This window comes from Moschus berezovskii, chromosome 15 (genome assembly GCF_049115385.1).
Source record: "Moschus berezovskii isolate FMDL1 chromosome 15, NW_MosBer_1.0, whole genome shotgun sequence".
Classification (NCBI taxonomy): Eukaryota; Metazoa; Chordata; class Mammalia; order Artiodactyla; family Moschidae; genus Moschus; species Moschus berezovskii.
In genome coordinates this window covers 58,213,983-58,239,559 of record NC_142474.1, presented here as the reverse complement: position 1 = coordinate 58,239,559, position 25,577 = coordinate 58,213,983, and the positions used below count along the sequence as shown (strand labels likewise).

The 25,577-nt window shown below is 45.1% G+C and overlaps 1 protein-coding gene across 1 annotated transcript in view; it reads left to right on the top strand.

The window, feature by feature from the left end:
- Positions 1-1,823: 1,823 nt before the first annotated feature.
- Positions 1,824-25,577, top strand: part of GAD2 (glutamate decarboxylase 2) — a 63,372-nt gene continuing 39,618 nt past the window's right edge. Inside the window, exons 1-7 of the mRNA XM_055424510.2 lie at positions 1,824-1,899; positions 2,583-2,642; positions 2,852-3,001; positions 4,017-4,250; positions 8,810-8,900; positions 9,454-9,566; positions 14,618-14,733. Of these exons, the coding sequence (XP_055280485.1) occupies positions 1,824-1,899; positions 2,583-2,642; positions 2,852-3,001; positions 4,017-4,250; positions 8,810-8,900; positions 9,454-9,566; positions 14,618-14,733 (840 nt within the window). The remainder of the gene's footprint in view (positions 1,900-2,582; positions 2,643-2,851; positions 3,002-4,016; positions 4,251-8,809; positions 8,901-9,453; positions 9,567-14,617; positions 14,734-25,577) is intronic.

Here is a 25,577-nt window from a genome sequence, read left to right as displayed (position 1 = left end):
TGGCCTTGAGAGGCTGGATGCAGCCGGGTCATCCTCACCCTCTCTCCCCACTCCTGGGAGCTGCAGAGTGTACTTGACACTGATTTTTACTGCCAAGGGAACCCAGCACGAACTCAAGGGGCCTTACATTCTCAAGGCACCCCACACACACCTTTGTTTAACAGCTTGTTGAGAAAGGAAAATGTAAGAGTGGAGAGATGATCTCGTGCCTGCATGCTAAGTTGCTTCAGTCGTGTCTGACTCTTTGCAACCCTGTGGACTGTAGCCCACCAGGCTCCTCTGTCCATGGGATTCTCCATGCAAGAGTACTGGAGAGGGTTGCCCTCCCCTCCAGGGGATCTCCTGGACCCAGGGATCGAAGCCGGGACTCCTGTGTCTCCTGCATTCAGGCAGATTTTTTCCCTGGAAAAGAGAAGCCCCTTCCCACCAAGTACCAGAAATAGTGACTGTCCCGTCTGGCCCCGCTCCACCTCACGCCATCGCGACGATTCCCTTAGGGGAAGAGGTGGTCATTGATTTGAGGCTCGATAAAACCAGGGCCCAGGGAGGTCATGCTTTCTTTCAGCTTTTGGAAGGCTCAGGCTGCTTGTTTATTGGAAACTCTGTGCAGGCTTCTCACGCACAAAACGATTCCCCTGACGTGTAAGCAGCGGCCCTTCCACGCCTTTGCCGGTCAAGGTCACCGAATGACCCGACAGCATCCCCCATCAGCCATCAGCCGTCAATCCTTTTGGCTCTAGTTGTTCTTCCTTGCCTCCTTCCAAGAAGTTTCCATTCGTATTATTTCTCTGCCCAGCCTGAGGTTCTTGGTGATAGATTACAGTATGAATTTTAATTGCCTCAATCAGCAGTCTTTCTCCCAAGCCGTCAGTCAGAACTTGAGCAGTGGGCTCGGCGACCAAGCGCTCTGAAGCACAGGAATGGTTCCCAGCCCCGACCTCGGGGAGACTACGCGGCTCGGTGGGCAGGATTTAGGCTCTACTAAGAAGCGGGACTGAGCCCATCAGTGCCTAGGTGCCCTTCCCCCACAGTTCCCTTCCCAGGCTCGCGAACCGCTCTAGATTCCCCAGCCGCCAGGACTCCGGGGGGTCACAGCGACCTCATCACTCTCTCGCAGGAAGGTGGCGCGGGCATAGCGCCTCTTTCTCTGCAGCCGGAACCAGACCTCAAACAATACACCAATCGTTGCAAATAAAAGACTGTCTCCGCCACCTTTCCCGCCTCGCCAAGGTCTCTGTGGTTTCCCCGCGCTGATGCCGGCGCGTAGTCCGCCGCGTTAGCACTCTGGACAGCGCCCCCGGGGTCGCCAGCATCCTCTCGCCGCACGCTCCCCAGGGGTCGCCTTCTCACCTCCCACCCGCTCACGCTGACTCCTGCACGGGCGCGCTGTCTGCCTCGCACTCTCACGATTCAGCTCGCTCCCTCCCGTTTTTCCCTCCGCCACCCCCTCGTCCATCCCGGCTGGGCTTCCTCTCCTTCAAAATCGCTCGAGTGCTCGGGCGCTTTCCTATCTCCCGGCGGTGAGGACCCTTCAGTCCTCTCCTCTATTCACCCCGCGAAGCTTTCAGAGCTTTGCCACTTCTCTAATCTCTAATCCCAACACACGCGCGCGCACACGGACACGCATGTTTCCTACCCCTGTGTGACACCCACCCTTTGTCGTGCGGCCGCGCCAGACCCCGCGCGGTGTTCCTCCTACCGCCACACACACTCACACACACAAACACACATAAACGCACGCACGCGCGCGCGCAGGGCGGAGCGGAGGGCAGCTCGCCGGCAGTTTGCACTCGGAGGCGTCTTGCTCCAGTATCGCAGCGCCGATGGCATCTCCCGGCTCCGGCTTTTGGTCCTTCGGATCTGAAGATGGCTCGGGGGATCCCGAGAACCCCGGCACAGGTAGGAGAAACGGGACCTGCAGGCGGAGAGCTTTGCAGGCGGACTGGGATTTGCGGGGCTAGGGAAGACTGAAGGAGGTTTTCCCACCTGCAACAGGAAACTTCGGACGTTTAGCCCTGCCCTCGGGGTGGGTCCTTGATGACCCAACAGACTAAACCCCACAGGCTCTTATCCCCTGAGAAGATGCCCAGGGACCCTCTGATCCTTTCCGCTGAAATCTGGGAGAGCCTCTAAACACGGCGGTGTCTCCTCGACACCGAATTCCTGGGCCTGGGATTCTGCCACTGTCTTAGTGTCTGGAGAGAGGTGGTGGGGAAAAGGAAACCTGGAAAAGGGAGAGAATTGTTGATCTGAAAGGAGAGTCTGCGAGGAAATGGATGGCCTCGGGTGTTGAGGCAAACTCGCCCAAGCGAGGCAGGAAGGAGACTTTGTCCTAACCGAGTGGTACCTGAAAGGCAAGTGCAAAGGGCCACAGTGTGGGCCGCTTCTGAGGAAACAGCCAAGGGTCGGGGCCGGGCCGCCAGGGTCCCGCCACCTCTGGCACCTGCTCGCTGTGCGGGCGCCAGGCAGGCAGCCCTTCCCGGAGCCCGGGTTTATTGACGTCGTTCACAAAGAACGAAATTTCACACGTGTGTCTGCCGTTTCCTTTCTGCCTCGCTGACCTCCCACCTCTTTCCTTGCAGCCAGGGCCTGGTGTCAGGTGGCCCAGAAGTTCACGGGCGGCATCGGAAACAAACTGTGCGGTAAGTGCCTGCGCGGGTGCCCGGGGGAGGGAGAAGGACATGGTCAGGCACCGCGGAGCCCGAGGAGGTCAAAGACACCCTCTCACCTCCGCATCCCTCAGGGGTCGGGTATTCTTGATTTGGGGACAGGGGATGGGGGGGAGGGGCGGGGGCTGGGAGCCGGGCCGGCGGGCGGCTGACCGAGGTCCACGCTCCTTTTCCTTGCCCAGCCCTGCTCTATGGAGACGCCGAGAAGCCGGCGGAGAGCGGCGGGAGCCAGCCCCCGCGAGCCACCTCCCGCAAGGCCGCCTGCGCCTGCAACCAGAAGCCCTGCAGCTGCCCCAAAGCGGAGGTCAACTATGCATTTCTACACGCAACAGGTAAGGGCGCCTCGCGGGGTCCCGGGAGCTTCTGCCCCTCGCCCTGCCGCGTCCGCCGTGGCCAGGAGGGACTCGGCGCCGGGAGCCTGAGCCGGGACGTCGAGGTGGAGGGCAGAAGCAGACCTTAGGAGAATCTCCAGGAGACCTCGAGAAACGCTGGGCTTGCCCCCTCGGTCGGACCCGGACGCGGGCCTCTGCGCTGGGCTCCGGGGTTCCAAGGGGGCTCCCGGGCCGCGGCGCTCTGCGACCAGCGCCGCCCTCGAGTCTCGGGGTTGCCGAGTCGCCCCGGCGCACCCTAGCTCCAGGTCCTATTCTCCGTGCGGCCGAGGCCTTGGGTGCGATGTGGTTTCTTGTTCAAAATAGCTTAGACTTTCTAGGTCTTCAGATCGCAAGAGTAATTTGTAGCTGTGGTTTCAGGAAAAAGATTCACATGAAACCTGCGCGCAGTTTTACTCTCGTACTTGCACACCCAGTGTGCACACCCAGTGTGCGAGCGCGCGCGCGCACACACACACACAGACACGCTGACTTAGGAAACAGGGGGCTTTCGTTAATAAGCCAGAGATCCTATGGTGCCATAGGATAATGATAAGCCAAATAATAACCAAAATCTTATGAGCCATTTTGCCCGATTTATCCAAAGGCATTCCTCAAACATTCCTGACTTGAAGTGATCCTTTAAGATGACTTATTGGAAAATACCGTTTAGGGAGAAGCCGGGCGAAACATGAATGGAAGTATATTCTCTTTTTAAAAAAAAAAAAAAAAGATAGAAAAAGGAAGCGAATTAGTTATGAACTGAAATGCAAGAAATAATTTGGGATAAGGCAATAAATCGTATTTTTTTCATTCCTTCATTTTTGAAAAATACCTCCCCTTTAAAGAAGATGCTCTGCTTTTCCAGAAGATTTTTTTTAACATAAACTCTCGGTTCAGAGAGAAAGTGTCAAATGAAGAACTTTCCTAGATATTTTCATTGTAAAATTAAAATATGGCATTTTGATCCCGTTCTTAGATCTGCTACCGGCGTGTGACGGAGAAAGGCCCACTTTGGCGTTTCTGCAAGAGGTTATGGACATTTTGCTTCAGTATGTGGTGAAGAGTTTTGATAGATCAACCAAAGTGATTGATTTTCATTACCCTAATGAGCTTCTTCAAGAATATAATTGGGAATTGGCAGACCAACCAGAAAATTTGGAGGAAATTTTGATGCATTGCCAAACAACTCTAAAATATGCAATTAAAACAGGTATTGTCCAATCAGAAATAATAAAGCTCTTTTTTCTTTTATGATTTTTATTTTTTCTAGGAAAATGTTTTCTTTTATGGAGTTATTGATAATTTCAAATTTACAATGTTATTTTCATCATTTAAAAAGTCACGATTAGAATGACTAATGTCAAAAGCACCCTTTGCTGTTATTGTTCATGGTTTTGAAGTCGGAAATGTTACCTAAGTATAAATCTTCAGATTTTACATTGCACTATTTGGCCATGGAAATTATCCACTGATGTAGAAGCAACCATTTGTCAGTAGAGGCCAGTAGAAGTGACTATAGATAAAGAAAAAAAGAAAGAGAATCTAGAAATGAAAGCGTAAAAGGCATGATCCAAACAAAAGTCCAAATCCCAGGTCAGTGCTGGTATTTCCTTGGCATAGAAATGAATAGAAATTGAACAAACCATGCTGTGTAATGATTGAAGCAGAGGGGTAATATTTTGGGATTGTCTCAGAGACTAAGACTTCAGATTTGAACTCCGGCTTTTCTCTATTTTTGAATAAATGTACACAAAAGAAGGCACAATACAAACTAGCTTAACAATTCAGCCATGTTATACAAGGATGCATGTGCTTCCTAAGCACTCTGTATAGAAGATAAAGGAAAAAGAGGAGAGAGGGGAACCAGATATCCTTAGGGACAATATTTTGAGTGTATTTTGTGTGTTTTTTTAAATAGTATCCTTCATACTCTATCCATTTTTAGCCCCAGGGGTAACATATATGTGAATGCATTGTAAGCTTTCATTCTAGCTATACAAAGTCAGCTATTTGTCTCCCCAGGTCATGATTACCCCTGCCTTTTCTGCTTTACCTCTAATCATCCTGATACATGGTGGCCATACACTTCAATAAAGCAATAAAAATAAGCATGAATGAATTTGGAAGGGAGGGAAGACCTTGTGGATCTAAATTGATTTGTAGCCTTAGAAAGATTTGCTAACAAATAAATATGTAAAAATCACAAAACAATAATTACTCTAGAAACATGATCCTTTTCTCAGAAAATTTAGAATTACATGAATTATCAGTATGATTCTAATCAAAAACAAATTTTAAGAATGTTTGTTGTGTGACTTTTAGCCCTTTGCTTTGCTATATTTTTGTTTTTGTGAGTTCTTTTCATTGTCAAGATAGATATGCATAGAAGCCTTGGGAAATTGATTTCCTATACTATTATTGTCCACTTTTGTGAAACTATAGACTTAGAATTAAGTACATAGGAGAAAGAATTCAACTTGGAGATTTCTGTCAAACTCAGTCTATGGAGGATGCTTTTTTTAAGGCATCTTAGATTTCATTCTCAATTATATTGACATGAGAATCCACATGAGGTATATACTAGGCATTAAAGATGTTTTTTTCCTTCCAGATTTTTGTATATTTGTAGATGCAAGTCTGAGCAATGCTTTTAATTCATTTTTATTTGACCTACTCCCCAACCTAACATTTAAATACACTAACACTAATTTGCTACCTATTATTTTTATTGCTACCAAGCCAAAAAGAATCTATAAAAGTGTTTTCATATCTTCATCCTTAAAAGCTGATGGAGTCTGAAATGCAATTTAAAGAGTTAAGATAATGACAATTGCAGGTCAATGAAAGCAATAGTTCTGTCAATGTTCCCTTTAGTGTGGGGAAAAGATGGACCAATTCGATACTTAGATTTTGCCATAATGCTTGTGAAACTGTTGGTCAGTGTAGCTCTAATGTGTTTTTTTAAAGGTCAGAAAAAATAGGATTAAGTTGGATTTCTGACCAAAGCATGTCAATATTAATTCAATACATTATTTGTAACATATATAGTCTTCTGGTCCTTTCTCCCATCCCCAATAACATTTCAAATAATTAACAGCTGCCGCCTTCCTCTTTGACTGGCAAGTTTATAGGTTTCATGTATAACTTGTATTTGACAAGTAGTACTATTTAAGTTCTGTGAAGTAGTTTTTGTCACTGCTACCATTAGATGTGTTAATATTCCTTGGGAGATTCCTTTATAAAAGCATGTTACTACTGACAGTCCATAACCTAATTTCCACTTGGACTCCAGGCTTAGAGAGAAGAGAGGAGAGGTGGGGAAATCTTTATGCATTGTTAAAATTACCTCTGTAAGAAATATTGGAATAGAACATGGGAAAGTGTGGAGAATGATAAAATTCTGAAATAATTAGGCTTTACTGGGGTCATCGGGTTTGGCATTAGTGGTGGTGGCTGAGGAGTGAAGGGATTCATGTACCCAACCATGAGACAAAGGGATTGAAGTGTCAGTAAATGAGCCATCCTTTGGTGTGTGTTGCTGGTCTAGAGAGAACACTCTGGATCGACTTGGGGCCCCTTCCCAATGGACTGTGGACACCAGGATCAGAGCTGCCTGGGGCTGGCTATTCACAGTCTGTGCATCGTTCTTGCCTCATTTGCTGATCTGTGGGGAGCAGTCCAGAGGCACAAACAGCGCCTGGTTTCAAACTCGCTCTCCGCAGTTCATGGCCATCCGACTCCTTGGCAGGGCGCTGACTCGCAGCACAGGACCAGGTGGGGGCAGCAGCAGCAGCAACTGGATGCCATGGTGACTCGGACAGCAGGCAGACAGATCTCAGGGAACCCTACCTGAATTTGCCAGCAGCCTATTCATGGGAAGCCAGCAAGCAAGGGGACATTTTGCTCTGATCTGTCAAACTATCTCCCTGCATATTTTCACATCATTATCAGTGAATGCAAATTTTGAGGCTGGAGAGATTTTGGTGAAATAGACCAAGGTCAAAATTTGACACAAGAAGGAAACCAAGCATTTGCAGCATCACACTTCTTACCATAGTTTCCCAGAGTCATCAGGGTGAATTGACCTTCTGATAACCTGGGGCACAACATAGGTCTTGGGATCCCACTCAGTTTTATGCAGAGGTTTTCCTGCCAAAGGGTTCATAGACTTGGTGTGAGATGAGAGATACCAGATTCATCCAGAAAATGCATAGGAGTTGAGAGCGTCGATTAATAGCTAGATTTGCTGATCCTTATTAATTTTCTCATTTCAAAGAAATGGCTTAAGGAAAGAGGAATGGTGGGGCACTGAGAGGGAGACGAGGGCTATGATTTCAGCTGTGAGCGCTAATGAAATGGGGAGTCAATGAGGCAGAGAGGGGTGGAGGGCTGCTGCTGACAGCAGCGGCAGCCACAGCCAGGAGGGCTTTTTCCCTTTCCGTGGACCAGTAGACTGATGGAAGCAGCATCAGAGAGCCTGGGAAAGAGCAAAAAGCTCAAAGGGCACTCCGGGATGTAAAACAATGCCATGCCGGAAGATAAGTGAGAGCTGCCCAGTCTCTTTAAAATGTGCTCTTTCCCAGCTCTTCTCAGCATCTCCTCATCTAGTAGCCACATGCTGGAGGCTGATAAGAGAGCAGTCCCCGGTCCCAGAGATAAGCTTTGTGTTGACTTTTGTCTCTGCTCTCCCCATTGCCTACCTTTATCTTGTTTTGTCCAGGCTGGCCTGAGAGTCTGTCACATCCCTAGGCTTCAGACAGGTGTCCAGTAAGTGGCGGACGCCTTTTAATAAGAAGCTGTTTCCAGAATTGTTAATCTTCCAGGATTTTGGCTGCAAAACAACATCACAGATTTATAGATAGGCTTATGTGGAGCAGGACAGGGAAATGGAAGTCTAATGAGATCTTTACAATCACATTTTAAATAATAGCCTCAGGAGTGTTGGGGTGTCAACCCCTTTAGAGAGTTTTAGAGAAATCCATAAGTTAATTAGATAAGCCTGACTGAGGGACTGATCAATCTGTTGAATATACCTTCATGTATCTGTGGACAAGACAGGGATGTTAGCTGTATTTAGCTTTATTTTGAATTGCAACTACAAAGGAGCTCTGCTGTTTAGAATCAAATATTTGGACAGAAAAGAATAGACAAGAATTACTTTTGTTCATACCAGCTTTAGACAGTCATCGCCTTTTGAATTCAGGGTAAATCACTCAACAGAGTGCCCTATTTTCTCATTTCTGCCTTGTCTTCTCTGATCATCAGCCATTTGTCACTGATATTATATGGATGTTGGCATGCCTGGCAGATGTCATGGTATATGACTGATTCCCAGCAATTTAATGGAAAAGGGTTTTTTAGCAGCACAAGTGTAAATAAGAAGTGGCCTATGTTTGAGTAGCTTGGGATTGCCCCAGCGTTTGAATCTGCAAATATATTGAAAGAATGCTAGAAAATAAACTAGTGTCCACACTGCAAACCACATTTATTATCTTTTTATAGGGTATGATTAAAGAAAGATTTTTAGCATGTGTTTTAAGAAATATCACAACACCAAACAGTTGGTCTTGTTAAAGGAAATGCTCCTTTGCTCTGTGTGTGTGTGTGTGTGTGTGTGCGCGCTTGTGTATGTGTGCGAGATGGGTTTCTGAGTATGGATTTCCTATTACTGAAGGCTCTTTCAAGATTCTTCATCTAGAGAAATCATGTATTTCAGAGGCATTCATTTTCACTGGACTCACCCTGATTCTGGTGTTCCGTCTAATTCAGGGCATCCAAGGTATTTCAATCAACTTTCTACCGGACTGGATATGGTTGGATTAGCAGCAGACTGGCTGACATCAACAGCAAACACTAACATGTAAGTAGCTAAATATGTTTTTGTGTAATCCAGGATAATTATTAATGACATTTCATAATATTTATTCTACCTCTTATGTAAAAAAATATAAATCTCTTTTTTTAAATAGCCCCTAAAATAGTGAGACAAACTTCAGAAGAGTATGGGTATTCACTCTTGCTTAAAAGAAAATAGTCCTGATCTCTTTTTCATGCAATCAAAGTTATGCATCACGTTTTAAACACAAAAAGACACTTTGGGGGCATACAGGATGTATTATTACATGTAATATGAGAGAGAAATGGTACTAGATGTTGTCTTTTAGATAGTGTTATAATGTTACCCTGCAATGTATTTATTCATTATGATAAATGACCCTTGTGCATGAAGCCAATCATTGAAGCTCATGACTTATGAATGTAGGAAACAGAACAAACCTTTTTGTCTGCTTAACGCTATAATTGTAACATTTGTGAAAGTAGGGTTTGCACAAGGAAATTGTTCTGTAGATATTGTAATGATGAATCATTCCTTTGAATGACAGACATAAAATGTGGCCATTACTGTGTTTCAGGTTCACCTATGAAATTGCTCCAGTATTTGTGCTTTTGGAATATGTCACACTAAAGAAAATGAGAGAAATCATTGGCTGGCCTGGGGGCTCTGGTGATGGGATATTTTCTCCTGGTATATGATATTTTAATCTTTCTTCATATTTTTCTTCTGGTTTGTCATGCCTTATTATGAACATCAGTTCAGTTCAGTCACTCAGTTGTGTCCGACTCTTTGCGACCCCGTGGACTGCAGCAAGACAGGCTTCCCTGTCCATCACTAACTCCCAGAGCTTGCTCAAACTCATGACCATTGAGTCGGTGATGTCATCCAACCATCTCATCCTCTGTCATCCCCTTCTCTTCCTGCCTTCAATGTTTCCCAGCATTAGGGTCTTTTCCAATGAGTTGGTTCTTCGCATCAGGTGGCCAAAGTATTGGAGCTTCAACTTCAGCATCAATCCTTCCAATGAATATTCAGGATTGATTTCCTTTAGGATGGACTGCTTTGATTTCCTTGCCGTCCAAAGGACTCTCAAGAGTCTTCTTCAACACCACAGCTCAAAAACATCAATTCTTCGGTGCTCAGCTTTCACTTTATTATGAACATAGGAATGATTAAATATCTAGCCTGTGTTTCTGCTTAGGTTAAATAGACCAGAGGTCCCCATCCTTTTTGGCACCAGGGACCAGTTTTGTGGAGGACATTTTTTCCATGCACCCTTCATGGGGGATGGTTTGGGGATGATTCAAGCACATTACATTTATTGTGCACTTTATTTCTATTATTATTGTGTCAGCTCCACCTCAGACCATCAGGCATTAGATCCAGGAGATTGGGATTAAGTACATGTGACCACTGACCATGCATCCAAGTCAACTACCCCATGCCTGAATATTAATTTTTGTGTGTGTTTAGAAAGAGGATAATCAGCAATGATATTAATCCAGTACATCTACTGCGATCCTACATACAGGATGCCTGGATTGTGTGGAACAAAGGAATAAATATTCCTAATAAGCGAATTAGGGAATAAGGGATTGTAGTTTCCCAAGCATCAGTGAAAGGAGAAGGGTACCCTCACTGAATAAAGCATTCTCTGATTGAGGGCAAAAAACAGGTACAGTTTATTTAACAGAGCCTCTGTACACCGTCCCTTTCAAGGAACAAGCAGGGAAGCTGAGTCACACAATTTTCAAATAAGACAGAAAGTGCCTGGAAGACAGTTTCTTAGCGCTAAAAGAAAAGGGTGATGATTTCTTTCAGACGTTTCCCATTCTTTTTTTTTTCTTTATGATGTCATTTTGTCCTTCCCACTCTGCCTTTTGTCACCAGCCATTGCATTCTAAGCTCCATTATGTATACTTCTTCCAGCCACGAAAGTCAACCTGGGACAGAAAGTCCTGCTTTGGGTTTCCAGGTCTGTGTGTGTGACCTTGGTTTGACGCAGAGAAGAACTAGACGCTAGGAAGGCAGTGGGAAGAGAGAGAGCCACTGACCTGTGGAAAAGAAACCTGGAGCACAGACCGTCACCTCCTCAGCGGCAGGAGAGGGGGTCGTCAGAATGGGCATCACTGGCCCTGGAGCTTGGTACCCAGAGACTGGCTCTGCTGGGGAGGCCAGAGCCACACCTGCCATCGTGTCAGGCAGAGCAAAGGATAAGTCTTGATTCCTCTTTAGCAAATCTGCAAAGGCAGGGGGATCACAAAGGAGAGAGAAAATGAACTGAAAAGACAGAAAAGACATGATGATGAGTAACAGTGGCCTCAAGGCCAAGTCTTAAATTCAGCAACTTTATCTACAAGCTTAGATCAGCTATTTCATTTTCTGTTTTTAAAGAGATAGCAGGTACTGAAGGAAAATGTGTTAAATGAAAGGGAAAACTTGCCTTAAAAATATCATTGTACACCAGCTGTGATGAAAATTTTAGGCTAGTTTCATTTTGTAGGGAACTGAGTATTTAGTGTTCCCTTGGAAAACCATCCCTGACTGAGGGAAGTTTGTTATCATTAACTGGAACTGATGTTTTAAGGTGTGTTTCATGAGGAACTAGGTGAAGTTCAGAGATGAATGTTGTTTCTACCTTTATCCTGCCTACTCTTGTAAGAGTGGCTGTGTGACTGAGCTGTCCCCAGGGAGCCAGCAGCTCCCTGGGCTCTGTGATCATGATTCCCAGTAATGGGAAGAGAACGGCTGCTCCCGTGGACCTGGAAAAGTTGACTAAGTGGAGTTGGACCAGGCCTGACCTACCTGGCTAGTCTTGGAACACACCTGTCCCAGAAAATATACACCCAGAGAAAGACTCCTCTTTGGCAGTTCTGCTAAGCCAGGTATGGACTGAGGGCTGCCACCCCTATCAATGATGGGGGATGATCAGGTAGAGAAGACTTAGGCTCGATCCTGAGGCTCCTTCCTTGAATCCTGAAGATCCATGTGCTCTGAGTTCCCAAGATGGAAGCCAAAGATGCCAGGCTACAGGGTAAGGTAGACACTGGAAAATCAGGAGGGAACTGAAGGAATGTCATTAGCAACCTGTTTCTGCTCTGCTTTCTACAATGCATTACAGAGAGGAAATGGATCATAGCATCCTCAGTTGCTAATAGATGACTTTCTAGGTAGCATCCAGCCTTATTCCTGGGAGAAATGGTCTATGATTTCAGGGGTGAACATAGGGGAAATCATATATCTATGTGTCTGAGATCTGACAGTCCCATTGCCTGGTACTAGACATGGAGAGTTAGGTCCATGGCTTGAATACCCAGCTCAGCCAAGTTTCTCTACACCTCCATCTATAACATCCAGTGGCGTCATGCTTCATGGAAAGTTCTTTGAGAGGGACCAAAAAAAAAATATGTGCAGCCTAATGGTTGAGAGTCATGTTTTATTCGTTGGAAATTTTTAGGACTTAAGCCTAGGAGGCAGTATCTCAAAGTAACCCTCCTCTGAGGAGTTGAGGGGAGGAGCCAGGATATACAGATGTTTTGCAATGAAGGGCTGGTAGTCTGAATGTCCAAAGATTATTGTTAATTAAAGGAAGCCAGCTATTCCAAATTAAGGAATTTAGTGCTTTTCTATGAATGGGAAGATACAAGAGTTTGGACTCAATGAAATCATTCCTTTCATACGCATCTCAGTCATCTGGAGCCAGTATCCTGGGTTTTCACATCCTGACCTTCCTTGGGGCAGATCACAGATCACAGGTATTCTTCTCCTTCCTGAGTGCCCTTGAGGCTCACCGGCTCACACTGAAGGGCTGCAGTCACTGATGATTGTGATATCCCTGTTTATGGACATGGCAGGAAATACACCATTTCTCAGAGACTTTCAGAAGAAATCTGTTTATGGGATGTCACCTTCACCTGGGAGTCAGAGGGAACTGGAGAATGCCACTGCTCAGCACGCCCTGAAGGGCCAAGGGGGAGAAGGGAAAGCCTGGCTTAGTCACAGACCTGTTCCTGTCCAAGAGGATTCTCAGAATGTTTGGGGCTTGTTGCTGCATCCTTTCTTGGAAGATTTCTGGGAAATAAGAGCACGTAGGGCTTATGCATCTGTCCTCTTGCCTGTGTTACACAGTGTAGTCTGCTCTGTCCAGAGATCCAGAAGCCTCTTTATCCCTCCTGGGGCTGCCAAACCTTTAAATGGAGAATGACTGAGCTGTGAGATGAAGACTGGGAGGCTGCTCCCTGGATCATTGTCCTGGGAGGCCCACTTTCTTTGTGTCCTTTTTCTTCCTTTTTCTTCTTCCCTCCTTTCTTCCCAGCCTTTCTGAAAATAACAAGGGCAGCAATTCTTAGTGGGGAGCTATTTTGTCCCCAGGGGACAATTGGCAATGTCCGGAAATATTTTTGGTTGTCACAATTTATCTGGGAGTGGGGAGCATGTAGTGCTCATGACACCTGGTGGGTAGAGGGTAGGGATGCCCAGGAAAGCCCCATCACATGGAACTGTCCAGCCTGAAAGCTGGTCCCATGCCCGGCAGCATCCTACCCAGTCAGCCTTTTAGACAAGGTGTCAGCTCAGAGCCGGCCTGACCTGGATTCTATTTGTCCCATGTCTCTAGGGTCCAGAAGCAGTAGAAACTGACCTCGTTCTGACTGATCATAGAGCCAGGCTCTGGGTGACACCTGCTCTGTGCCAGGTTGCCTGCTTGTGTCAGACCTCAGGGCTCACTAGGCAGAGATCATCACCATGCCTGGGCCATCCAGCTTGGTCCAGAGAACCCTCCTGCTCCACAGCCACCAGAAGGGAAAGGAACTGAGAGAACTCACATGATGGCAGAGCCCAGGCGTCCCCCTTTGGGTTGGGGAGGGGGGTCATTGTGTTTTCACTCCTCATCATGTTCTCACAACTCCCACATCAGCATATTCATTTACTTTCACAACTTTCTGTCTTCTATCTGGTTAACAAAAATCCTAAATTATCCAACAGTCCTGGGGAGAAGCTCACTTTTCTTTGCTTGTCAAATGAGACTCTACTTATAAGACACAAATTCTGTAGTATGAAATCCTTGACAGTCTTAGCATGGCACATGAAAAGTAGTTCAACATGGATTTAACATTCCCCTTGTGTGTCTTCCTAATTATGAAATTGTAGCCATTAAAATTATATTGCAATGATGTCATTAAGAGGGAAGAGCCATCTGAGGGGAATTAACAGATGAGTATGATGAGATGGCTTGGATGTTTATCATTCTATAAGGATTGTTAACAGTCCACAATATTAATAGCAACTGATCTTTTTCAGCTCAGATAGAAGGCACTGCATGAGCTGAAATGAAATGTCCTCTCCATGAGGACATACGTAGGATTTTCACAGATCTAATGCTGAATGACATATTCTTAAGCCGAGAAGGAAGTCAACTTTTTAAGTTCTTAAAAGCCTTTTCAAACGGCTCCTAGTAAGAGCAGAGTCCACTACAGTTCGTGCCCTGCCCTGCCACCCCCAAGCCCCCAGAGACGGACGTGGACGTGGAGGGCTGGGATCCATCTTAGGGTTGGGCCGAATACTCCTTTGGACCCTCTCAGCTAATGCCTTTGACTCTGAGGATTCAATTCAAAGCACAGCTAGTAAGACGGTTTTCTCCTGTGTCCCAGGAGGACTCTAGGTCAGTGGAATTGATGTTGCTTGCTTGTGACATAATGTTAACGATGACTAGAAAAGGTAACTGTTGTTGCTCTGCCCTCTAGGTGGCGCTATATCCAACATGTACGCCATGCTGATTGCGCGCTTTAAGATGTTCCCGGAAGTCAAGGAGAAAGGGATGGCTGCCGTCCCCAGGCTCATTGCCTTCACGTCTGAGCATGTAGGTATTCAACGTCCTTTCCAAGTTTAAGGTTGCTGCTGCTGCTGCTGCTAAGTCACTTCAGTCGTGTCCGACTCTGTGTGACCCCATAGACGGAAGCCCAACAGGCTCCCCCGCCTCTGGGATTCTCCAGGCAAGAACACTGGAGTGGGTTGCCATTTCCTTCTCCAATGTGTGAAAGTGAAAAGTGAAAGTGAGGTCAGTCAGTCGCGTCTGACCCTTAGCGACCCCACAGACTGCAGCCTACCAGGCTCCTCCATCCATGGGATTTTCTAGGCAAGAGTACTGGAGTGGCTTGCCATTGCCTTCTCCGAAGTTTAAGGTTATATTCCGTAAAACCTGGGTTGAAGGGGTGGTATTTGGAAATACTTTACCCCACGTTTTCTCTTTCCATAAGATGCTTCTTGGGAGAGGATGAAGGGGAGAGATCAGGTGGGTGGTACAGTGTGGGGCGCTCCTTTCCCTTTGAAATTCAGGAAGATGCTCAAAGAGAAAGCAGTTTGCTTTCAACCCCCAATCCTATACTTGCTACTTTGTAATAAGGTTATGTGTTGGGGGAACAGGAGGAGGAGAGAGGGCAGAGTAACTGTGAACTCATACGGATCATCAATGCTGTACAGCACAGAACTCAAAACTGCCGGTCACAGTAGTTGCTCTAGAAGATTTTTCTACATTAAAAAAAAAAAAAAAAAACTGCCAAGTATCCTGTTGATACAGGCTTTCTGTTAGAAAATTCTGATCAAATATTCTACCCTCTTGGTTCCTTGGAGTGAATACAATTCACAACTACTCCACTAAAAGTGGAATTAAAGGAACTTAATGATTTATTTTAATACATTATCCTTAGCATCTTACTTTCAGTTATGTTTTAGCATGTTGAATGCCCTTCCTCAATTTATAGGCATCAAATTTAGCAGAGAAGAGGACAGCCTGAAATCACCTGATGTTTTCTTTTCCTATTGCTGCTGGAGCAAATTACCACAAATTTTGTGTCTTAAAACCACATGAATTCAGTATCTTACAGTTCTGGAGGCCAGAAATCTGTAGTGGGTCAGGTAGGGCTGCGTTCCTTCTGAATACTGTAGGAGAGAATCCATTTCCTTGCCTTTACAGTTTCCAGAGGCTGCCTGCCTGCCTGCCTTGGGTCATGGCCACTTCTTTCATCTTCAAAAGCGGCAACAGCAGATCTTCAAATCTCCCGCCCCCAACCCCAGCCTCTGCTGCCATCACTCTACCTCCTTCTCTAGCTCTGACTCTCCTGTTTTCCTCTTTCTCTTGTGATTATACTTTGATAACACAGGATATCTTTCATCTCAAGATCCTTCATTTAATCACGTCTTCAAAGTCCCCATTGTCGTGTAAGGTTACATATTCACAGATTTAAGGGATTAGGATATGGTCGTCTTTGTGGAGGAGCACAGTACTCAGCCCCAAAGCCTGATTCCCCACCATGACATAGCTCTCATTTCTCAGCTTCTCCAAGGGTAGAAAACCAGAATGCAATTTTTCTTCCAGTGACTATTTCCCTAAAGTGAATTTGGATCCCTCAGTAGTTACATGTTACTGTATTCTCAGGCTCGAAACACCCAGCTGATCTTATATTGGCATCTTCCTCTTTGGGTTTCCTTGCTGTTTCCACATCTGAAGTGAGGTTGACCTGTCAGCATGTTCATTGTGCTCTCTGGTTTCTGCACGGGTTTCTTGGGCTCAGGTTAGATTTAAGTTCATTTAGCGTTGCTCAGAAAGTTCAGTCATGTGATCTGAGGATAATTTAATATACCTTAGTTCTTCGATATTGCCAACTTGGGGTCTCTCTCTTCTCCATTTTCCAAGGTAAGAAAGGTGATTTAGAAAGAAATGATTCTACAACAGCCATCCAATTGTTCACCTCCTTCTGGTATTTCTGTGCCCATAATTATGGAGCAAGATTTGAAAATTATGAACCTAAAATACCAATTGTGTCTAACTCAATAATTATTTTGGCAGATAAGCTATTCTTCTAATGTGCAAGACCTTATATCTGATTGTTATTGACCATTTCTAACTTCCAATAGACACATGTTCATTTAATTCAAGAGCAACCTTGTGGGCCAGGCAGAACAGGGATTGTTCTCAGCATTTTTTTTTTTTTTAAATGAAGAGGGTGTAGTTAGCTAGAGAGAGAGAGCCAGGATTAAATAAATTTCCTGACTCCCAGACCAGTGAGGGCCCTGCCCCAGCCACCAGTGTAGGAACTAGATTAAAAAATACAACAACAGTGTTTTATAAACTATAGCTCATCGACTGCTTTAACATTTTATACCTTCCCAAGTCAGATTTCCACCAAGAGCTTTTTTCTTAACATGAGGCGATGCTAAACTGTTTCTTCTCCATCCCTCCCCAGCCTAAAATATCTTTCATGATACCCATAGGTTGGGCTGGAAGGGAGTTTTAGAGCTTGATTTAAAGAACTCCAGTGTCTTCTGGAGCACTTGATCCAAATTGTTCTGGACATTTGTTGTTGTTCAGTTGCTAAGTTGTGTCTGACTCTTTGTGACCCCATAACTGCAGCACGCCAGGCTTCCTATCCTTCACTGTCTCCCAGAGTTTGCTCAAACTTATGCTCAGACGGTAAAGAGTCTTCCTGCAATGCAGGAGACCTGTGTTTGATCCCTGGGTCAGGAAAATCCCCTGGGGAAGGGAATGGCTACCCACTCCAGTATTCTTGCCTGGAGAATTCCATGGATAGAGAAGCCTGGCAAGAGTCGGACTCAACTGAGAGAATAACACTTTGACATTGTGGACATATGAGCCCTTAAAAGTGAGTCCTGGCCTTGAAGCTTCAAGTTAAGGAGTAGCATAACCCCCATGTCTAGCTGCCTCTGGGCTCCAGACCTCAGGGCCCTTCCATCCCATTCATCCTTTTGTACTGCTTCTTCCAACTTCAGGCCATGCTGGATCTTTCCTGAGTCTTAATGGATTTTGCAATCACTGTTTCCACCAGCTCCAGAAATAGACCTTCACAGGATAAAGAAAGAAAACGACCAAATCAGGTCTCAGCATACCCTTTCCACAAGCTAGTTTCCATCTCTGCATGGAGATTTCTTTCCTTGATCCGTTGACCTTCAGGGAGACTGGAGCGGGGTGGGGTAGGGTGCTGTGTGGGTCAGGTGGGGAAAGGAGTGGCCAGTGGCTGAGGCATGAACTGCCTCCATTATTGTCACTTGTTATGCTCCTAGAGAATTCCCAAGTCTCAGGACTTTGGGAGAATGGAATGAGGTCTTAAAAAACACTTCCATCAGTGCCTGGGATATAGGAAGCTCCACATAAATATTAAGTAACTTGAAAAAGACCACCACCACCTTGTTTTACGAATGAAGAAGTCAGGCCCCAGAGATGGAAGATATTTTTCCCAAGCTTTCACACCCAGGTAATGGCAGCATCTGCTCTAGAGCCTCAGTTTTCTAACAATTCCAGCACTGTGCTTTCAGCTCCTAGGCTGGCTGACCAGAGAACTGCACTAGCTGGCTGTTTTACATTCACTGGAAGCAGCTTTCCTCAAATCCTAGTTTCTTCATGTTGGTTATTCTGACGTGAATACAATTTCCTGATCTGTTGAACTAAGCTGGTTACTGTCCTTTCTTCTATTCTGAGCCGGGAGTTGATAACTGGACATGGTTAGTGCCATAGAAATGAAAACGGTGTTGAGAAACTGCCATCCTCCAGCATCCAGTGAGAAACTTCACACATTCAGAAGGCAGAGGGTCATCTGTTGTTCTCTAGAAGACACTCCACTCCCTCTCTGCCACGTTCCACAAAGCTACCCATCACTTCTCTGGCCACAAAAACAGACTAGAACTTTCCCTAGCTGATGAGAAGGGCAAGCTGGTTTTGTTTGTTCAAAACAAACTGTGTTCTTGAAATTCGCCTAAGATTAAAACAAACAAATAGTATGGCGATGAAGAACAGAATAATATAAATCACTGAGTTGAAACGAGATAGTGTTAAGTTCGGAGTTCCGAGATTATTTTTCTCTGAAATATAGAATCACAAAATTGGAAATGATCTTAAAGATTATCTGGTTCAGTATTCATCCTTTGCTGGAATCTCATCAAACTCAGTGACAGAAGATCCCAGAAAAAATTAACCTGATGAATTTTAGTTCCTTTCTTGAAAGCAGGTTTAGAGGGAAGCTAAGATCGCAGTTTGGTAATTCATTTGTCTCTCTCTCTAAATCTTTTGAAAGCCCCAACCATGAGCTTAATTCTAAATTCCTCTTATTTCCTCATGTGACACAAGCTCTTCCAGAAATAGCTTCAATGAAGCAGCATAATCACATCTAGGAAAAATGTTCCTTATAATCACAGCAGACGCTGAGATCTTTCAGATAAATCACCATAACTAACTCACTCCACTTGTCACATGCCAGGTCCAGGGCAGGTCTGCGTCTCCTGGAATCATCACCGGTGTTCTGCTGAGACCCCTCATGACCTCAACCCACTTCCATGAGGGTGATGATTCTCATAATTGCTTTAGAAAGATGATTTTCAGATAGCAATATTTTTGAGAGGGTTTCAATGACAATAGATGTCTTTTATGTTAAAAAATGAATGGCGTATTGAAGTAATTGTTTGGCTTTGTAAAATTCAGTTTAAATTTTAGAAAGAATGTAATTCTAAATTATTCAATGTATATGAATAATAAGGCTATAACAACTTCTTGTTGACAATGAACTATTCATATGTTCCTTAACAACTTATTCTTTTAATCTAATAATGATGTAAGTCCCCAGTTCTAGAAAATAAAGAATTGGGGAAATGTAAAAGCAAAAACAAAAAATGAATGGTGACCTTGGCAGCTCGGAAAAAGCTCCCATGTTATGCTCCTCATTAGACAGAAACACAGACTGACCTTTCAGTAAGTGAACTGGTGAACCAAAGTCAGGTCACTCTTGGCACCCCCTGCTCCACCTCTGTGTTCTTCCCTCCTTTTCCTCGTAGAGTCCTTGTCACTCCTGTGCCATCTTCTCCTCTACCCAGTCCCATGAAAACCTCCTCTTCAGAAAGAACCTGAGAGTCATGTCAGTTCAGTTCAGTCGCTCAATCGTGTCTGACTCTTTGCGACCCCATGGACTGCAGCCTGCCAGGCTTCCCTGTCCATCATGTAAATGATTGTAAAATCTAAGTGTTGCCTCTCTTCAACATTTTCACTGCAATAGGAAATGAGGAATGAGGCAGAAAAGCAGAAATCCAGCCGTTGGGCATTGAGATGTTTTCTTTATTCCTTCCTCTACTCAGTGCTGTTGGATGCCAGGCACTGGGGAGACAGCAGTGAACAGAACAGACCCAGTGTCGGCTCTCAGGGAGCCAGCATTGCGCTGTCAGAGAGGAGAAGGAGAGGATGGTCACCCCTCCCGCCCCGAGTCACATGCATTCCTCATCTGATGGGTGACTCTCCCTTGCTCCCAGTGCCAGGTCAGGAGTCCCTGGATAGACCTGTTTTTCTTCAGGTTAGTGGATAAAGCTCATAAGCTTTGGGATGGACTACAAATGATGACAGGGCCTGCTCTGCCCCTCCCAGGAGATTACTTAGCTCATTTCTTCCTCATCTGTAAAACAAAGATTACAATACCCAGTTCATGTAGTTGTTGGGAAGACGAGATGGGCTAATACAGTGCCTGGCCTTTAGTAAACACTCCACCAATGTCAACCAACACTGCCCTTGTAACCAGCCACCCACTGGTGTCCCCATAGGTAGAGAGCTGAGTGCCTCCAGGGGGCAAGGTGAGGGCATATCTGGGGTCAGTTATTTTCTTAAGATGGATAATGTCACCTCCCCCAAAACACTTGCCTGGTGGCTTAGATGGTAAAGAATCTGCCTGCAATGTGGGAGACCTCGGTTCAGTCCCAGGGTTGGGAAGATACCCTGGGGAAGGGAATGACAACTCACTCTAGTATTCTTGTCTGGAGAATTCCAAGACAGAGGATCCTGGAGGGCTACTGTCCAAGGGGTAGAAAAGAGTCAGACATGACTGAGTGACTAACACTTTGACTTTCCCTCAAAACACCAAGCAATATTCAAGTAGTCACAGCTTTAAGATAGTTTGGATTCTTTGTTGTTACTTATATGATTTGGAGAGTTTTTTTTTTTTTTCACATGCTCCAGTTTGGCATATGCTTATTTTATAACGTAAAGTGAATTGACATTAGTTTTGTTTGAAGGTTTTGAAATTCTGCTCAAGTTACTCAGGGATATCTGAAGGTGGTATTACATTAGGTGATAGGCTGGAGAATTGGAAGGACCACAATTTTGTGAGCATCTATCAATGCTGGGTGACCTGTGGGCCCTTCCCATTCAATAGCTATGCTTCTCACACCAACTCTCAAGGTAAGAATTCATCCTTACAGCTGAACAAATGATGACTCAATGAGAGAGTAACTTGCCTAACTAGAGCCAGTTCGTTTTATCTCAAAGAACCGCTTTCTTTTTTTCTTCCTTTAATTTTTTTTATTGAAGTATAGTTGATTTGCAATTATATAGTTGTTGTGTTACTTTCTGCTGTACAGAAAAGCAATTCAGTTTTACACATATATGCATTATTTTTCATTTCCTTTTCCATTATGGTTTATCACAGGATATTTAATAGTCCCCTGTGCTATACAGTAGGACCTGTTGTTTATCCATTCCTACATATTATCATTTGCAGCTATCAATTCCAAGCTCCTAATCCATCCCTCCCCACCTTTTCTCTATGTCTGTGAATCTGTTTCTGTTTCATAGATAACTTCACTTGTGTCATATTTTCGATTGCACATGTGAGGGATACCGTATGGCATTTGTCTTTCTCTGTCTGACTTACTTCACTGAGTATGATAATCTCTAGTTTCATCCATGTTGCTGCAAATGGCATAATTTCATTCCTTTTTATGACTAATGTTCTGTTATATACATATTACCACATCTTCTTTATCCATTCATCTGTTGATGGACATTTAGGTTCTTTCCATGCCAGATGACCTCTTTTCATTGCACATTTTCATTCCACTCTTCTCAGGATCCTAAAGTCAGGGGAATAATTGCTTTCATGTGGCTGGATGCATGCTTACTGCTGGTGTTCACGTTTGTCCCCACACACCACTGTTGGGTCTACTTAATCCTGGTACATGCCATTTATTTCTTTTAAAACATACTTAGGGCACAGACTAGCAGTGGGGTAACTTTATAGCTTTGAGTGCAAATAATAAGGTGGCAGCTGCACAGAAATGCCTGGTGTGCAGATCTTATCACCTCTGACTCACACGGAGTCTTTAAGAACATGGTGGGAGATCCCCTCCCCTCCACCAAATCGTGATAATCAGAAACCAATGAGCTTGTACTCTGGGCTCCCACAGTACAAGCTCCTTTGTCCATCAGATGCTTTCCAAAGCAGGGTGCTCTTTTAGTCCATTTGATGAGCAGAAGCAGGAGCAAGAGCGACCAGCTTGTCTGAGACGGTATCGGAGGCAAATGAGGGAGTCAGGAGGACAGGGAAGGGCTACTGGTTCACTAACTGGTGGTGGGGGAGGGGCTCCAGGGCAAGAGGAAGGGCTAAAGGAGCAGATCCCAGCTCAGTCGTAGGCTGGGCTTCAAGAGTTCCTTGCTGGGCATCAGTGACGTGTAAGAATGCATATTCCATCCACCTCTGTTCTGTGTGCCTACACACACACACACACACACACACACACACACACCCCGTTCACTCCTCTCACAAATCGAAAGGTTGTATTGGTTAGAAAGGATCAAATCCAAGGATGACTAGTAGACCTTAGAGCTGAGAGGTAAAGCTCTCTCTAGATACCTGGTTCCCAGGCTCCTCAGCCTTCAGGATGCTGCACTCTGCTCTGGTTTATCAACAAGGGGTTCTGTTCAACATGGCGCCAAGGAATAAAGATATTTCTCCTGGTATTCTCACAAGCTCAGGGCATCCTGCCATTTAAGCTGTCCTTACTGTTTCTTTTTTTTTCCCTCTCAAGTTCCTCCTCTCTTAGGTCACTGGCTATTTGTGGATGTTGTTGTTGTTGTTTAGTGCGAAGTCATATCTCTTCTGCAACCCCATGGACTGTAGCCCTCCAGGTTCCTCTATCCATGGGGTTTCCCAGGCAAGAATCCTGTAGTGGGTTGCCATTTCCTTCTCCAGCGGATCTTCCCAAACCAGGGATTGATCTCGAGTTTCCTGCATTGGCAGGCGGATTCTTTACCATGGAGTCACCAGGAAAGTCCCCTATTTGCAGATAGCATTTAGCTATTTCCCTGTTCCCTCTCCTGAAAATGTAAGCGGACTTAGTTTTTGGTACGTAAACTTTCTTTTTCATGCCTTTGTTCCCCCTCTTGCAGCTTCCTATTTGGGTGTGTGTTTTTCCTTTAAATGTGTGGCATTCGGTACAGTGATCCATTATCCTCAGTAATTGCCCCTCACTTGAGAATCCCCATTCTTCCTCATTAAAGACCAGACAAGACTACTTCCTCTCATTGACTGGTGCATCAGATCTCTTATTTATCCTCAGTGTGCCATTTAGCTGTTTAGTGCTGTCAAAGTTTAGGAGGAAAAAACCCCAGAAACCAGTGAATCAATGATAGTATATGTTTATGGTATTTCTACTAAGTCATGTCGGACTCTTTGTGACCCCATGGACTATAGTCCACCAGGCTTCCTTTTCCATGGAATTTCCTAGGCAAGAATGCTGGAGTGAATTGCCGTTTCCTTCTCCAGGGGATCTTCCCAACCCAGGGATAGAACCCTCATCTTCTACATTGGCAAGCAATTCTTTACCAGTGAGTCACTTGGGAAGCCCAAAAGTTTATTGTACACACACCAGTAAGACACCTTGCAAACCGCGAGCAACAAGGCTCAGAGACTGTTGTTACAGAGCAGCTTATGTAATGTGGAGGCACTGACAATTGATTCCTCACAGCGCTTGGTTACAATATTAAAATTTTCTGAAGTGAAAGGGAGTTGGTTCACGGTTCCCACCTATAAATGGGGGACAGTGAAAAGTGAAAGTCACTCAGTCATGTCCGATTCTTTGCAACCCCATGGACTGTAGCCTGCCAGGCCCCTCCATCCATTGAATTCTCCAGGCCAGAATACTCTTCTCCAGGGGATCTTCCCAACCCAGGATCGAACCCAGTTCTCTCACATTGCCTGCGGATTCTTCACTGTCTGAGCCACCAGGGAAGCCCAAATAGTGGAGTGGGTAGCCGTTCCCTTCTTCAGTGGATCTTCCTGACCCAGGAATCGAATCTGGGTCTCCTGCGTTGCAGGCAGATTCTTTACCAGCTGAGCTACCAGGGAAGCCCCTGTAAATGGGGAGAATGATTTAAGTCTCTGATTTTCAGAGGCATCCTTGAAAAGCGACCTGTCAAGTGAGCCTCACTTGTCTTGGAAATCAGATAAAATGAGCTTTACTTGTCTGACTACCCTGGTTTTGTCCGCTCAGGGAATGTTCAAGTCTCTGTTTGTGTTGGGTGTTAACAGTGCTTGCACGCTCATTCGCTGAGGGGCCTGATTCGGGGTGTGTGTGCTTGCTCAGCAGGGCAGCTGGCACCTCCATTCTGTGCCTCCCTGGTAGGAACAGACTTAGTGCCGTTTTCCCCTGGGTATCTTCTTTTGGGGGTCACCCAGGGATCCAGTAACTATGTAAGAGAGAACATTTCTTTTTTTTTTTTTGGTGGGGAAGCCATGCTTCTTTCCAAATAAAATGAAACTTTCTTAGTTTCCAGGTTCCTCGGTGATGGTGTCCACGTTGTCTTCCTGAGGTTGTGAAATTAACTAGGGACTCCTTCCCATCGCTGCTCTTAACTGCACTGGGCTTTTAAAAGCTCCTCTATTCAACACCTCACTTATTGGTTTATAGTATTTGCTGCTGTTATAGATGTGATTTCTTCTTGCTTATTAACCACACCCCCTAGAAGTGTGTGTGTTACCAGTTCCTAGGCTGCACATTTGAGAATTCGGAGAAGTCCAAAGCATACGCTGGAGGAAAACACACTCTGGGGCCATCATTTAAAATTCAAGGCAGCCACCCTTTGCAGATGTAAATTGAGGAAGCAGCTCTCCTTTTGGACAGCTTAATGACCTGTATTTAATAGTAGGAGGCTGCTCGCAGATGCAGTACAGCTGGGCAAGGTTGGATCCTCTCTGCTCTTCAGAATGCACAGTGATTACAGCCATTGAAATGATTCCAATTCTTAGCCAGAATTTATAACCAAAATCACAAAGATTCCGCTCATCAGGGTGGCCTTTCCACTTGCACGGTTTGCCCAAGCCAGTGACTGACACCTCCATCCTGATCACACCCTGGGCTGGATGGTCATCTCCACCACAAATAGACCCTCCAATGAGTCTGGGATGAAAGAGAGCCTGGTTTCAGGCCAATTTCTCTTCCTTGAGGGCACATAATTTCACTGGCCTTGAAAAAAAGTGAATGTAATCTGAGTAGCAAAATGTAAGTCTGGGAGCCATACAATACACAGCTGCTGGAGGCAGTTGCTGTGTTCTGATGCCTTGTGTGTGAGATTGGCATGGATTACTGTGTGTTGTTTAGTCATTCAGTTGTGTCCAATTCTTTGGCAACTCCATGGACTAAAGCCCTCCAGGCTCCTCTGTCCATGGGATTTTTCAGGCTAGAATATTAGAATGGGTTGCCATTTCATTCCTAGAGGATCTTCCTAACCTAGAGATTGAACCCGTGTCTCTGGCTTGGCAGGTGGATTCTTTACCACCAAGCCACCTAGCAGGTTTAAAAAATAAATTTCCAAGATCTTGTTATCTTGATGCAAAAGCCCAAGTGAATTCAACAGCATCAAAATCCAAACAACCCTCTTCA